The sequence below is a fragment of the Nylanderia fulva genome, unplaced genomic scaffold (genome assembly GCF_048542155.1).
Source record: "Nylanderia fulva isolate GAGA-0341 unplaced genomic scaffold, ASM4854215v1 Scaffold22, whole genome shotgun sequence".
In the NCBI taxonomy this organism is placed as follows: domain Eukaryota; kingdom Metazoa; phylum Arthropoda; class Insecta; order Hymenoptera; family Formicidae; genus Nylanderia; species Nylanderia fulva.
In genome coordinates, this window is record NW_028190285.1 from 2,520,933 (window position 1) to 2,536,499 (window position 15,567).

At 33.5% G+C, this 15,567-nt stretch overlaps 1 protein-coding gene across 1 annotated transcript in view; it reads left to right on the forward strand.

Annotated features, from left to right (window-relative positions):
• Mmp2 (Matrix metalloproteinase 2) overlaps positions 1 to 15,567 on the forward strand; it is a 164,965-nt gene that overhangs the window by 125,481 nt on the left and 23,917 nt on the right. The window contains 3 exon segments of the mRNA XM_029304977.2: positions 3,412 to 3,558; positions 4,316 to 4,458; positions 10,747 to 10,905. Of these exon segments, the coding sequence (XP_029160810.2) occupies positions 3,412 to 3,558; positions 4,316 to 4,458; positions 10,747 to 10,905 (449 nt within the window).

A 15,567-nucleotide genomic window follows, 5' to 3' on the forward strand; every position in this document is an offset into this window, starting at 1 on the left:
TATTTTTTCCGGTTCTTTTTTGATTGTCAATTATTCTCTGTTTTACTTTGGCCACGCTTCTTCGCAACTCTATCACGAGCTTCTATTATTCTTGTATATTACAAAGACGTGTTACGCCAGGCTATGAAAAGACAACGCAGGCTGTGTATCGCTTGTTGAGGAAGATGGAGAGTTTTGCTCGAGAACGATGCGAAACGGAGAACGCGATCGATAGCGAATTTATATCGGGAAATAATATCCTTCCGTTACGGGGTCGCGTGCAAAACCATTCCATATATTCGCATTTTACGTGTTGCAAATTTGCGGTGTATCTATTATTGCGCATATATTTACCGATCGCTTTTTGATCGCGCGCATCAAAGTTATTCCGATAATTTTGCCGTTTCAAGCATTCTTGTGATTTGTTACGCGCGCGTGAAAATTAAAATTTTCACTTCAAAGTTTCTCGAACGCCGGAATTTCACAAACTTCGAGTCGAGAACAATGCGATGTAACTTTTCGAAACGTATTTCTCCCTTGTATATATGTATGTGGAATTTAAAGTTTTATTTTCAAGCGTATTCAAAATGCACGCATATATATACAATATATACACGGGGTGTCTAAAGTGTCACACCGAAAATACAAGTAGATCTCGTTATTTGGAGACGATTTTTTCTCAGCAAAAATATCGAGAGAGGCCATCATTTTTTGCATTGTCCCAGTTTTTACCCTCATGTATCTTCATAACTAAACCTGAAATTAAAATTTTATTCGAGTAAACTCTACCTGAAATTAATTGGATTTCCACAAGGCTTAGTTTGCAAAAAAACCCTTTATTTTCGATCGCTTATAACTCAAAAATGATTGATGAATGCCTGAATTTTGGCTGAGGAAAAATTGTCTCCAAATAACAAGATCTACTTGTGCATTTTTGGTGTGACACCCTGCATATATGCGAGGAAAGAATTGGATTTTCTTGATCCTATATACATATTTCCGGAAATCTGAGTTTGAAATTTCTGAATGCGCGAATGAAGCTTCGAACTAGTCGGCAGATTCGCGGATCGTTGGAGAATTTTGCTGTATACGCGTTATCTCTCGGCGGTCGAGAGAGGAAATTGCACGAGTACCCTGTCCGGTGAAATCGGAAACGCGTCGAGAGGTAAATACGTCCAAGTGTATCGATCAGTGTCGGCTCGGTTTGCTTAATTAAACGATATACGTTGATCATTTTCAGTAAAACAGGCAACGATGATGACGATGCGTCGTGGCGATACGCAATCGTCATCGTTGATATTACTGGACCCCGTTTCCCATTTCCGATATTATACCGTTGGACGGCCGTTAATAATGCAAATCGTCGTGGCAGGCTTTCTGTCGACGTAAATCGCGCGTATTGACGCGACTCGAATCGCTTCATCAAAAGTCGGATGGGAGTTAATGCGCGGTCGTTTCATTTCGTATTGACGTACGCGCTCGGCGTTTGTATAATAAATGCGATCGGAATTAAACGAATGACGAAGGTTATACGATTTAAATGAATATAGGGAAAAATCGTACTTCATTGTAATTAATTTTGTAGGAAAAATCAGATTTTTAAGCAAATTTATATATTGAAGTGAAATTCTTGTTTAAATGAAAATGTGGATATGTATAGGAATAATATTATTTATATGTCAAGAATTATTTAATACAATATGAATTGTACAATTGTAACTGAATGAATTGATAGATTCGAGAAATTGAAATCTAGAGAAAGATGAGGATATTTTATGATATGAAATTTCTCTTATAAAATTATATGAATAATGCATTGTATAAAAAATCTTTGTTATTCTTCAAAATATAAAAATAGAATAACTTAATGGAATAATATGAATTGTACAATTGTAGCTGAATGAATAGATAGATTGATTGGAAAACTTCAAGTCTAGAGATAAATGGGGATATTTTATGATATGAAATTTCTCTTATAAAATTATATGAATAATGCATCGTATAAAAATCTGTGTTACTTTTAAAAATATAAAAATAGAAACATTCGAAACGTAAATTGAATGATGTCGAAGAACGTAAAAGAGTCTCTTTGCCCGAGTTTCCAAAGTCTTGGGGTAATTAAAAGAGGCAATGAAAGAAATTACAAACATTTTCTCGCATATTAATTATGCAAGTCGCGTTCGAGAAGGAATTGTAGGTCATTAAAATAAAGCTGATATCGCGCGAAACAATTAATTCCTTTGTTACTTCAAAAGTTCTAAATTCTTTCGACATGGATTCCACCGGAAGCCGACAGTTTCAGAGAGAACGGTGATACTTTTAATTATTTTAGTTGCCGTGTCAACTTGCGTGATATTCGCAAATACACGAATGTTGGTGTTATTTGAACGTACATCTGGAGTGTTTACCTGAAAAAAAATGAAAAAGAAAAGATGATCCTCGTTTCTCGAGCTGCAAAACTTTTCGCATCTTCCGTACTTTGCCGAACTCGGCAAAATATTCGCGTCTGCCGCGAGAAACTTACGGCTGTTTTACTTCCGACCTCGTGTAAATAGTAAGTTTGCCAAGAGCGAAACAGTGGTTTCTTGTGCGCCAAGCATAATTGCGGAGTTTCGCGAAAAGGCGACTTAAATCGGGAAAATTACGGTGATGAATAAACGAGGATAAAAGATTTTAAGCGAGATTTAATTATATATCTTTGAAATTTATGTTCGCGTAATACGATTTATTTACTGCAAGCTACTTTAGAAATGCTTTAGAAATTATATATATATATATGCTGTCTATATATGTATATAAACATTTCGTTATTTATATCTAACCGAGCAAAACTGAATTTTGCTGCATCAAAATTACACTTGAAATTGAAATTAACCGCGGCATAGAGAGAACTCATCTGCTTTGGACATAATTTATAAATTAAAGGTAAATTCCATTTATATGTAGGATAAAAAATATCTGCAAAAAATATATCAAATTAATAAAAACAGAAAATATATCCTATATCATACATACATAATTTTACTTTTATATATAAATTATCATGTAAAAATTAAAATACGCACACGATACAGATAATATCGTATATTAATTAAAGCACAAGTCGCTACACCACATTATAATATAAATTCAAATTTATTATATCGAAATGGCGCACTGTTACGCTCGAAGTCAATGTTGACAATCCTAAAATATTGCGAACATGACGTATTTTCTTCGTCTTTACGTAACGGTCGTGTGTAGGTAATTGATAATTGGCAAATACTTGAGCGAAATCGATCAGCTGAGTTTGCTCAGCGTTTAACGGATATCGTCTTGGTGAACGCCGAGCAAATATTCCCTGTTTATGTCACCATATATCCTTCCTAATACCGCCGATTAATTGATCAATCAATATTTCTCACGTGGGAATTTTTTTTTCTTTCGTTGCAGTCTGAGAACTGAGCAACCCAGCGGTCTGGACACAGGCGGAGTCCGACGAGAATTGAGAAATGCTCTCTACCTCTGGGAGAGAAATTCGAAACTCACCTTCCAGGAGATTAACAGCGACCACGCCGATATTCTGGTTTATTTTCATCGGTAAGTTTAATATCAATTATACAATTTATAATTAATTTTATTATATATTTATTTATTTGATTTATATGCGAGAAATCACTTTTACATTTAAAAAAATGTTTGCGCACACGAATAATGAATCGCACGATAAATACATAGAGAGAATTTTCTCTTAGAATTTACCCTGAAAGAATTTTGTAAAAGTTTATCTATAATCAATATTGACGACAATAAAAATATTAATATCTACCACGATAAAATATAAAATATATTCGATTAATTTTACTGTGTACATATTAATATTTTTTATTGTAGTAAATATTAATCAGAGAAACTCTTATAAGATTCTTCCAATATTATATTGCCCTACGATTACCATGATTTTCAGGGTAAATTCCGTGATGCACTTTGACTAATAAGTAAAAAATTAAAGATAATTTTAAAATTCAATGAATTTGATACGATAAATCGATTGTAACGGGGAATTGCGCGCGGTTTTGGAAGTTCGAGCTTTCGTATGAAATTTGGAGCAATTTTATCAGCTATTAGCTGCGTTCACCACCGTTAGCGAAATTATTTCCACTATATTGCGCGACACGATATCTCGTATACGATATAATAATAATAATAATAATAATAACATTGTGACGTAATTCCACGCCGAAAATTCCGTGACATAATTCTACAGTGGCCGTATATAGATATAGAATGCAAACTCACGGCGGCCAATAATTTTGTTCGGTGAAACGCCACGTAATATTCCCTGCGCATTATTCAGGGGTTATCACGGAGATGGATATCCGTTCGATGGCAGAGGTCAGATCCTGGCGCACGCGTTCTTCCCGGGCAAGGATCGCGGCGGGGACGCTCACTTCGACGAGGAGGAGATATGGTTGCTGGAGAACGATAGCAACGAGGAAGGTGAGTGGATCAGGAATTTTCCTATTCCGGTCGAGGAACAATTCGAGCGGGTTTAAGTTCGCGTCGCAATATTCTGCCCTCTCTCTTTCTCGGACGAATAAATTTTCCAAACTCGCAGTTGAAGTAGCAAAGTAAAGTTGAGGTGACGAGAGGTGAATCGGAAGCTACTTATTTCTATTTGCGATGGATACCATTCACGCTCGAATTGTTTTTGTCCAAACTACTCGAAAACGTATCTGTATATCGATGCTCCAGGCGAAATCCGTCGAAATGCGATTCGGTCAACTGTACGAAATGTATCCGTCTCTCGCCCGATATATATTCCGCGCGAGATCAACTTTCACGCACCGATCGAGTTTGACCGCATTTTGGCGTCGTGCCAAATCGACCACCTACATCGGGAAGAAAGCTTTTTCCCGAGGATGACTCGGGAAAGCGGTCCTTCGAGATTCTATCAAAGCCGCCGTTATATCGTTACGATCGATATAAAATGCTGGATATGGTGTATAAAGGTATACGCATGAGCGTCGTACGAGGATACTCGCAATACCGTTTACGAGTCTTCTCTATATCGATTCCTCCCTTTGTCGTGTCATTTTCGTACTTCTAACGTAAGAAGAATTGCTGTGTTTTTCTTCAATGAATTTTCACATCCGTATATTTAGCGATATTAATTATTAATCGGACGTTTTGCATTAAAAATTTTAATTAACGCCTTTTCTATTCTGTCAAAATCTTTTTACACAGAATTGATAGATACATTTTTTAAAAAATTTGATTATACCTTCATTGAACATGTCAGTTATTTAATAATTAAAATGAAATACTTGGCGATTCTTGATGAGAACTGACAAGAAAGAGCAGGCGCGACAGACAACCTGTTGGAATGATTAACAGTGTTTCCTTAATGGGCTGGCTTGCGTTTAATTAGTGCACGATCGAGACGATGCGACGCCGTCGCTCGCGAAGATGAGGTGGACAGGAGAGAGCGAATCCAACCGCTTCGTCTTTCATACTTGCCCCGGGATTGTTTAATTATGTGATTTGCGTCGCGAATCGTCGCGTCATCACGATGACAATTAGTTGAAGATACTACCCGATTATTTGCTCATTAACGCGCTACAATTCCTAAATTGTATTTCGATAGAACTCGCCGCGAGCGTCTTTTCTTACGCAACATTCGAGATTTTTCCTTTAGAATTGAAGTACGTCTCTTTAATAATAATTCTATAATATTTGTTGAATATTATATGTGAAAGATATTTATGAAATTTTTGTGTTTGTGTGTGTTTTACATATACTAATAAAATACATACAATAATTATATTTCTTTTTATAAATTGTTTTCAATTTATATCATGGTTATTTTTTTTTAAATAAATAATATCGTAGAAAATTTATATTAATAGCTAAACATTAATTTCGACTTTGCAATTTTTTATAGATTAATTATACATATAATATCGGATTATATATAACAGATAGTATTGTAAAAGGTTTTTTAACTTGAATTTAATAAAATGGAACATCTTGTTCTCTATAATTATTGTTCATTTCGTCGAGTAGGTTTTATTTAATCGATTCATTACTCGAAGAAAAGTAATTAGCAAAGAATAATTAGGAGCGATTTGTATACGCGGTTGAGAATTTATCACGAGTATTGCGAGGAAGACGACGTGAAATATTTTAGTCAATATGTTCGCTCTCGTGCAACTCTAGTGCAGCTCAACAAAGTCCGTCATATCGTTTTTATCGCATTACTGCAATGTCGTTGCAATATTCTGCATAATACGTTTCTGTACTTTCATGGCGCGCCATGTCGCGTCATACTTTACCTACTTACCTGCAACCGGAAGTTTCAGGCAACGGCGAATGAACATCACGAAATACAATCCGCGGTACCAGCTTTTTCCTCAGGAAAAACTAATTTGCTCGAGCAAAATCGCTTCGCGAAAATAAAATTGCTACACCGTGAAAATTTACAGAGAACGAAAAATGTTTTAAAAATATCTTCTGTAATAAAATGTAGTCCTCTTTTTAATACTGCGAAAGTTTTGTAGAATTTACACTTTAATTTATTTATTATTGTTTATATATTAATATATATTATATATATTGACACATGATAATCATATTAAAAATTTTAGATAATACTAAAATATAAATAATTAAAAATTTATTTTTTTTATTTAAGCTTTCTCTTTAAACTTTCTGTTTTTTAAAACAAAATCTTACTGCGAAACTCCGGAAAGCAAAAATAAAGATTGGAATAGTAAATTAGAATATAACTGAGCAAACACATACATATATATACACACTTTTATTTCTTATTAAAAAAAAAAGTATTATTTAACCGTGCAAATTCGAAACTTTATTTGAACATAAATTTTTTTTGCCATTAGCTAAGAAAAATTACTCGACTGTATATTTCAAAACTTTTGCCGTAACTTACGCTTAAAGTTCAATCGTTACTATTTACTCTTGTGACGGCAAGTTGCAATTTTTTCCCCTGCGAAACTTTAACTTTATAATCAAGGCTCTTAATAAAAACATCGTTCGCTTATCACCAACAGCGGCGTGCTCTCGTAAATTTCTTTTTAAACGTCTTGTAAATGCAGTTCCGTATACTTGGCAAAGCCATCGGCTAATTTTCTCTCTTTTCCCTAAGGGAGACGGAATAATTTAATTGCCACCACGTTCGAGCTATTAATTAGCCGTATTAATTAATTGGATCGTTCCGATATCGGAAGTCGGATTTACTTCGGCGTGATTATTTCTACGGAGGGGAATATAATAACAATAATAAGCATTATTATTATTATCATCATTATTATTATTATTATTTTGAATCTCTTTTGAACCAAATATTCGGCCTTTGCACGGCGTCGTTAATATTGCGTCGACTTAACGCCAAGCACGTTCACAGTTCTCTTAGCATAGTTATAACCATCGTACACTGCGACATTGCCACAAGTCTCTCTCGCCTCCATTAACAGAACCGTTGCATGCGTATTCAAATTGCTAATTTCGGCACTCCGTGTTGACATCGGGACGACGCGATGTTCAGATTTGTCGGCTTAAATTCCTTTTCGATTGCGACAAGAACGAATAAAAATTCTTCCATTCCAAAAAATACCATTTTCTTTCTGATTTTAATTACTACAACATATGAGCTAAAGTAATATTAAAGTGTATAATTTGAAATAAAATTAAAAATATTAAATCTCTTTTGAATTAATTTTGATTTGTCACTCAAAAGAATTTTTATTTTACGAAGTTATTTAAAGTCGAAGAATTAATAGTATTGAATTGGTTAGGAAAAATAAATCCAAATTTTATATAACATTATATAATATATGTATTGCGTATAATATAAAAAAATATTATCTCTAAATCGGTCGTAGAATCTGAAAAGAACAGTGATGGTTTTGAAACATGCTGTACTTAAGTTCTCTGTTAAGCGTGGAGTTTGATTTAGGTAAGATAGTTATCAAAGTTGATTTTCCTGATGATTAAATCTGGAGACCTTTACGATATCAGTCTACACTGCCACTAAAGGAATTAAGGACATCGTGGCGAAGCGTTTCGAGTAAGAGAATTAAAGTCTCAAAGTTTATACACGTTTTCGATTAAAAAAAAAAAATCTGTCTTCCATTTATCCTGCTTTCTTCCTCTTTTCTCACAATTTGTCTTCAGAAGACTCGAGATTCACAAATTCCATAAAAATTCGCGCGTTTCTCTCTAATTTAAAATAAAAAAAAAAAGAGAGAGAGAGAAAAAAATATTGATATTAAAAAATATTAATATAAATATTAACGCGCATTTAATTTTTATCGCAAGAATTTAATATCGAATATCGCGTGGATCGAAGCATAATTGGTATAATACAATATTCCCTTCGATTGCTATTAATGACTTTCATAGAGCGAATCGAAACCTCCCACGAGGCGTCAGTCGCACACAATGTAATTCGCAGATTCAACTGTATCTCAGTTTCTCGTTATTTGCAAAGATAGTGCAACGATGGAATCTGAGAAGACGTCAGCTCGTGACATTAGCAATTCATAACTGACGTAACTACTGGTTGAACGCCGCTTGCGGCTAAAATCGGTTACATTTGTTCTCTGTTCGAGATGTGTATCGTCCTCTCTCGTTATAACCGGGTTAATTTAAAGTGAAGGCCGCCTCGCCGTTAATGGCGAGTTTGCCTAACGAGAATTATTAAACATTCGCGTGTAGAGCGATACTACCTGCGACACTCATTTAGGCTAATAACTTTCGAGTGACCACATGTCAGTTGAGTTTGCAATTAACTTGGCGAATCGCAGAGAGAAAACAAAATCATTTGAAACATTTCAAATGTTTGTATGCGAAAGATAGAAATTTGAAAAAGGAATGTCTTTAGGTAAATGAATATTTTTGTATTAATAAATTTTATTTAAAAAAAAAATAAATGTGTATATTTAAAAATATATAAAATAATATAGACAATATATTGTTCCTTTTTGTCAGGTTCTTATTCGCACAATCGCGCGTTCAACTTTAACACTGTATAGTGTAAAGTATCGAATAATTTCTTGCACACGTTGAAAGTTTGCATGACCTAAGAATCTCATCGTCTCGTCTTTAGTCACGTCTCCTGTGTATTTAACTCGCGAGAGATGAATATAGTAACCTAAGAAGAGAAAGAGAAGGTCTTTGCGAAATATAGCGAAAGTTTCCTCGTTGCGGTATACTGTACATTCGTCGCTCGATAATATTTTGCCACTCAAGTGCAAAATCCATTTCTGACGCGAGCCAAGAGAAACCCGGATGGGCGATAAATCATTACTTATAAAACCTATAAAGTTTATATTGCGTGTTATATGACGGAAATAAATAATATTGATTTATATCAAATGTCTCGAAAATATGGTAGTTTTTACAAAATATATGTATACATCTCTATTACTCGATTCAAAATTTTTTTTACTTTACGAATTGAAGATTTGTACATCTAAATTTGATTAAATCTCGAATTTTTATTGAATTGTTTTTCAAATAAATTCTTTATATTGATATAGAAATTGTAGCTTTATAAATATTTGATCATTTTTTTAGATAAATCCATATAGCGAGAAAAAATTGTTAGTTATGTATAAAATATATGTTCTTTATGCGATAACTGAATATAAATTTGCGCGGACGAGGATTTTTCGTGAAATTTCGACATCGAGAAAGTTTTCCGACGATATAAGCAACGACTCGCGATACTATCAATTTTTCCGGCAACGGCAACCCTCGTATCGACGATCACTTTACAATCGTAACCCATATTTGAAAACGTACTTCCTCGGACGCGGATTGGAATCGAATGGAAAGGCGAAATGAAACGAAGGCGGAGATTCCGCGACGGTGGCGGCAATTCCCGATGCAATTGCCCGGAAAATTCGGCACACTGACAAGTTTTCGATTTCTCTCTACCGTGAGACAGCATTCTTCGAAGCAATCGAAAACTTAAATATTTAGATCAAAATCAATTTTTAAGCATTTTTGCAAAGATATATATCCAAGTTCTTTTGAATATGTTCTCTTAAAAAATAAATAGCATATCTTTTTATTCGCAAAAAACACGAAAAATATATTCTCCAAATTGAACTCATTTTATTATAACAATTACCATACAAAATCAACTAAATTCTAACAGTGCTTAAGCTCGTATGTAAACAAACACAATGATAAATTATTAAATATTATTAGGCCCTGTGTAACGAGCACAAAAAATTTTTATTAATTCTTAGAAAAAAATTTTTTGTGCTCGTTACACAGGGCCTAATAATATTTAATAATTGATCATTGTGTTCATTTTATTATCTCCACAAGAATTAAATTTAGCTCTGAATTAAATTTTCCTCAGAAAATTTTCAGACAAATATAAATTATTCAAAAAAATATATAACGTACAACGTGCGCGCGAGATTGATATGAATAAACTTCGTCGATACAGCATAAAAATAAATGTTCCGACTGACTCTTATTTCACGAAGTAGCCAACGTCGCTATATGTATATGCTTCCTTGCCTTCGCGAGCTATTCGGCCAGACTGTGTAGTGCATAAAAATTCCGCAGCCCTGCGAATTCTGTATGCCACCCTTCTTGTGTCGCATTCCGCGCACACATGCGCGGAATGCTCTCACAGGTATTGCGGTTAACATCAATGCGCGTGAGTGGGCGAGGTTTGCCAGGGCATATATAGCCGGCGCGGCGCGAGATAAGCGAGTCTTGAATATCTCTCCTCTGTTCTTTCAGGCACCAGTCTGTTCGCGGTGGCCGCTCATGAATTCGGCCATTCCCTGGGTCTGGCGCACAGCTCGGTCCAGGGTGCGCTCATGTATCCCTGGTACCAGGGATTGAGCCCCAACTACGAGCTGCCAGAGGACGACCGACACGGGATTCAGCAGATGTACGGTGAGTGCTCTCTCTCTCTCGCTACATTAACATTCACATCGGATCACGTAATTACACGCCATTTAAGTGTCATTAGCGCGACATTTATTTTTTTATTCCGTGTCTCTTTTATTTATTCTGGATGGAAAAAATGTGACTCTTCGAGTAGTCTTCTCTTCTGTAAACAATTTTATATGTCTCTTTAGATCATTAGGTGATCCTTTTATTTATTTCGCAAAAATATGACTCTTCAAGTATTCTTTTTTTCTGTAAAAAATTTTACACGCCTCTTTAGAGGATTAAAATGCAAAGATACATATTGGAATTATATGTTCAAAAATATTATGATAAAGTTAAAATCCAACAAGCTATTAAAATTTACGCTATTATCGTTAATGAGTTTAAAAGGGGAAGCAGAGAGATTAACAGTTAAATATGAGCGTATAAATTATATTATTATAATATTAGTATTAAATATATTATTATAAATTGAAATTAGCGAAAGCGGGAGCAAGAGTAATCCCGATCGTTACCGTAGAATTATAACATAACGTTCATCGACTGCTTCATCTTTCGAGCTTCGTTCGTATAGGTATATACATGCGGCGCGACCGGTTTATCTCGATCGTAAAACTCTCGAATAGCGATATAGTATGGTACTGGGGCAGATTTATGAAGGGAACCCCGTTATCAGGCAGGGGAGAAAATCGAGCGGCATGGGTTAGCGCGACGGCGTTTAAATTTCGGAATTTCGGGCACGCTATCGTAACTGCGGGCGTTAAGGCGATCCTGTTGCAGCCGCGACATAACGCTAGCGTGTTGCCCAGCAATTGAGAGTATGTTAGAAAAGTTGTTTTCTCTCTCTCTCTCTCCTTTTTCTCCTTTCCTTTTCTTTCTTTACGGCTCGGCGAGCTCGCCTAAGGGCATATACAGAGTGATTTACGCGAGAGGTATGTAGGTCAAATCTTTTCGTCAAATTTCTGCAACATTGCCAGCCGTATGCATTTGTTAAATGAAGTTGAATATATCTTTCATAAAAAAAAAAAAAAAAAAAAAAAAAAAATATATATATATATATATATATATATATATATACACATATATATGTATATAAGCGTATCTCTTTTTTATAAAATTTATATATATATATATATAAATTTAAAAAATATATTTATATTTACAACACTAATGCTATCTTCTGAAATTAATTACTACACAAAATTAAATAGGGTTCGATATAAGAGAGCTAAATTTTGAAGCCAATACAGATGTCAGGAACAATTTCGGGAAGCCTTGTTTTTGTCGAAATTACACGAAATAATTTGGATATAATTATAGCGATACATACTGTAATTGAAATTATCTGCGTCATTTTGTTTCATAAAAAAAATATATATAAACGTATCTCTTTTTTATAAAATTTATATATATATATATATAAATTTATAAAAAAGATATATTTATATTTGCAACACTAATGCTATTATCTTCTGAAATTAATTACTACTCGAAATTAAATAAGGTTCGATATAAGAGAGCTAAATTTTGAAGCCAATACAGATGTCAGGAACAATTTCGGGAAGCCTTGTTTTTGTCAAAATTACACGAAATAATTTGGATATAATTATAGCGATACATACTGTAATTGAAATTATCTGCGTCATTTCGTTCCACACAGAATAACTTGAGCATATCTAGTTGCTTTGACTGTGCAGTCATGGGAAACGGCTTGGTTATATTCGCTCAGTTGCATTACATGGAAGTGTATAGTCCACAATACAGGGTGGCGAAAATAGATATCAAACTACGTAATATATATATTTATTTATCAGTGTATATATATTATACATTGAAGAAAATAGAGATCTCAGAATTGCGATTTTCTCGTCTTTGTTAGTTTTTACCAGATTCGAACTGGAATCATGAAATATAGCTCAAATTTGAAATCAAGATGGTGAAATTCAAGCACACCCTATATATAGCTCTTTAATTGAAATCATAGGGCACCGATATGCCGGAAATTTGAGTTTTGGGCAAGGATCTACATCCCGTATAGTTTCGCAGTAGATAAGCCACTTTGTAGTCTGACGACAGAGTAAAGTTGGCTTTTCAGTAGTAAACCCGTTCGATAGTCAGCCGCCTGCATGGCGAACTGCGGTTGCGCTCATCAAATATATAAGCCATAAGCAGTCTTACAGCGTTTCGTGCACGCATGTTAGGCATTAAAGGATATAAAAAATTCGATTAAACGCATCGACGAAAAATAAACACATAAAAAAGTCATTATCCACGTGTTCGAACATTGTTTCTGCGCGTTCCAAATGATAACCAGAACGCTTTTTCTTTTGCACGGATATTATTTTAAATTATCAATTCGATTATTTTTAAAAATTTATTGTATTATGATATAATAAGATACCGCGTTTAATATCTTAAATCAAAATTTGTGTCTATAATTTATTTAGAATCAAAAGATGACAATATAAAAAATTAGAATTCTTTGATATAAATGGAAATGTTCGCTTTCTCTTTGCGAAACTATTTTAAAATATCAATTTGATTATTTTATATACTTTTCAATATTTATTATGTATTATGATATTAATAAGGTACCGCGTTGAGTAAAGTTTAAAATATCGCTCTTAAATAAAAATTCTTTTATAATTTATTGAGAATCAAAAGATGACAATATAAAAGGTAGAATTCTTTGATATAAATAGAAATGTTCTCTTTCTCTTTGCGAAATATGTCTTGATTTCTCTGACAGCGCAACAGCCAATAAGACCGACGATAAAAGTGATGCATCATATGCTTTATATAAAACTGTTGGAAAAACGAGACAAGAACTAGTTTCCGGCGGTTGTTGCGATGTTTGAAAATAGAGAAACTTTTGACCTACTATCTTTATGCGGCCGACTTTATAAAATTGTCAAGCAAGAATATTTTATTCGCACGGACAAATATATACGTGCGACATTTTCCGTCTTGTCACGCAAAAATAAATTTCGTAAGAAGTTTTGCATATGAATTTTTCGAATTTCACCAATTTCTTAGCATAATCAAGTATAAACCAGCTGTAACACATGTATCACATAAAAATTATATTTTTCTCTTTCGTTATCATTTAATTGATATATTATGTATATTAAATTTTTTCATATTTTTATATAGCATAATTATTTTTTACAATTACGATTATTATTTTTAATTATACATACATTATCATATTTTTAATTACCACAACAATCATCACTCAAATAATTTTTCACCCCAAAAGTACCGCTGTAATTATTCTCTTCAGAAAATTATCGATACTTGGACCGGTTTTTTTTTCTCTCGACGACGATGCATTCTCTCGTCGCGGTGCATCACTGTCGTTCTCGTTACGGGCTGTCCACTCTTCTCGGTCGCGGGTGAAATGAAACGTGAATAAAATATAACGAATGACTGAGCCCGCGTGCCCTTTTATTCGCCCTTCGTCATCCCGTAGGGGGATGATACCGTCGGGGACTGGTTGATTTAGTGTACTGCGTCGGAACTTCCGCCGGCATTCTTGCTCTCTCTCTCTCTCTTTTTCTCTCTGGGGGAGAAGGTCGCGAATCCATTTTGATTCTCTTCCTTTCCTTCCTTGTGCCGGCGCCGTTGTTATCCTTGTTTTCGATGTGTCTATCAGCGTTATCCTTCTTGATCTTCCTGCGCGTTTGGTTGTTTCATGCCGCGCTGCATCCGCTACAGTTCCGTACAAGAGACCAACGTTGTGGAAATACGATTTTTATTCAACATGCTTTCGAGAAACGTTTACGTAGGATAAAACACAAAACTTTAGCATTCATACTCTTCGACTCTTTAAAATTTATTACCTATGCATTTACGATGAACAAAAAATGATTACCCCAAAATTGTTACGAAATTACTTAATGTAAAATATATATCTTATTAAAACAATATATCACAAGGGAAATCTAATATTTTATATAATTTCTTGAATTTATTGCTTCTTAATTACATAATTATTGCACTCTTCTATTAATATTAATTTAATAAAATTAAATACAATTTAATTTAAGCTTACTTTAAATTAACATTGACGTAGCATATAAAACAAAATTTTAGCATTTGACCCTTTAAAATTAATCTTTTATTATATATCTATGCATAGACGATGATAGAAAAAATGATTACCAAAATTGTTACGAAATTACTTAATATAAAACATACATCTTATTAAAACAATATATCACAAGGGAAATCTAATATTTTATGTAATAATATAATTTCTTGAATTTATTGCTTTTTAATTACATAATTATTGCACTCTATTATTAATATTAATTTAATGAAATTAAATATTCAGTCTAATTTAATATTAATTTAAATTAACGCTTAACAATAATGTATACAAATGACTAATTATAAGGATTATTATTAATAACATTGAAAAGTAACGCACTTGAAAGATAAAAAGAGGAAATCTAATATTTTATATAATTATATAATTTCGTGAATTTATTGCTTTTTAATTACATAATTATTGCACTCTATTATTAATATTAATTTAATGAAATTAAATATTCAGTTTAATTTAATATTAATTTTAATTAACGCTTAACAATAATGTGTACAAATGATTAATTATAAGGATTATTATTAATAACATTGAAAAGTAACGCACTTGAAAGATAA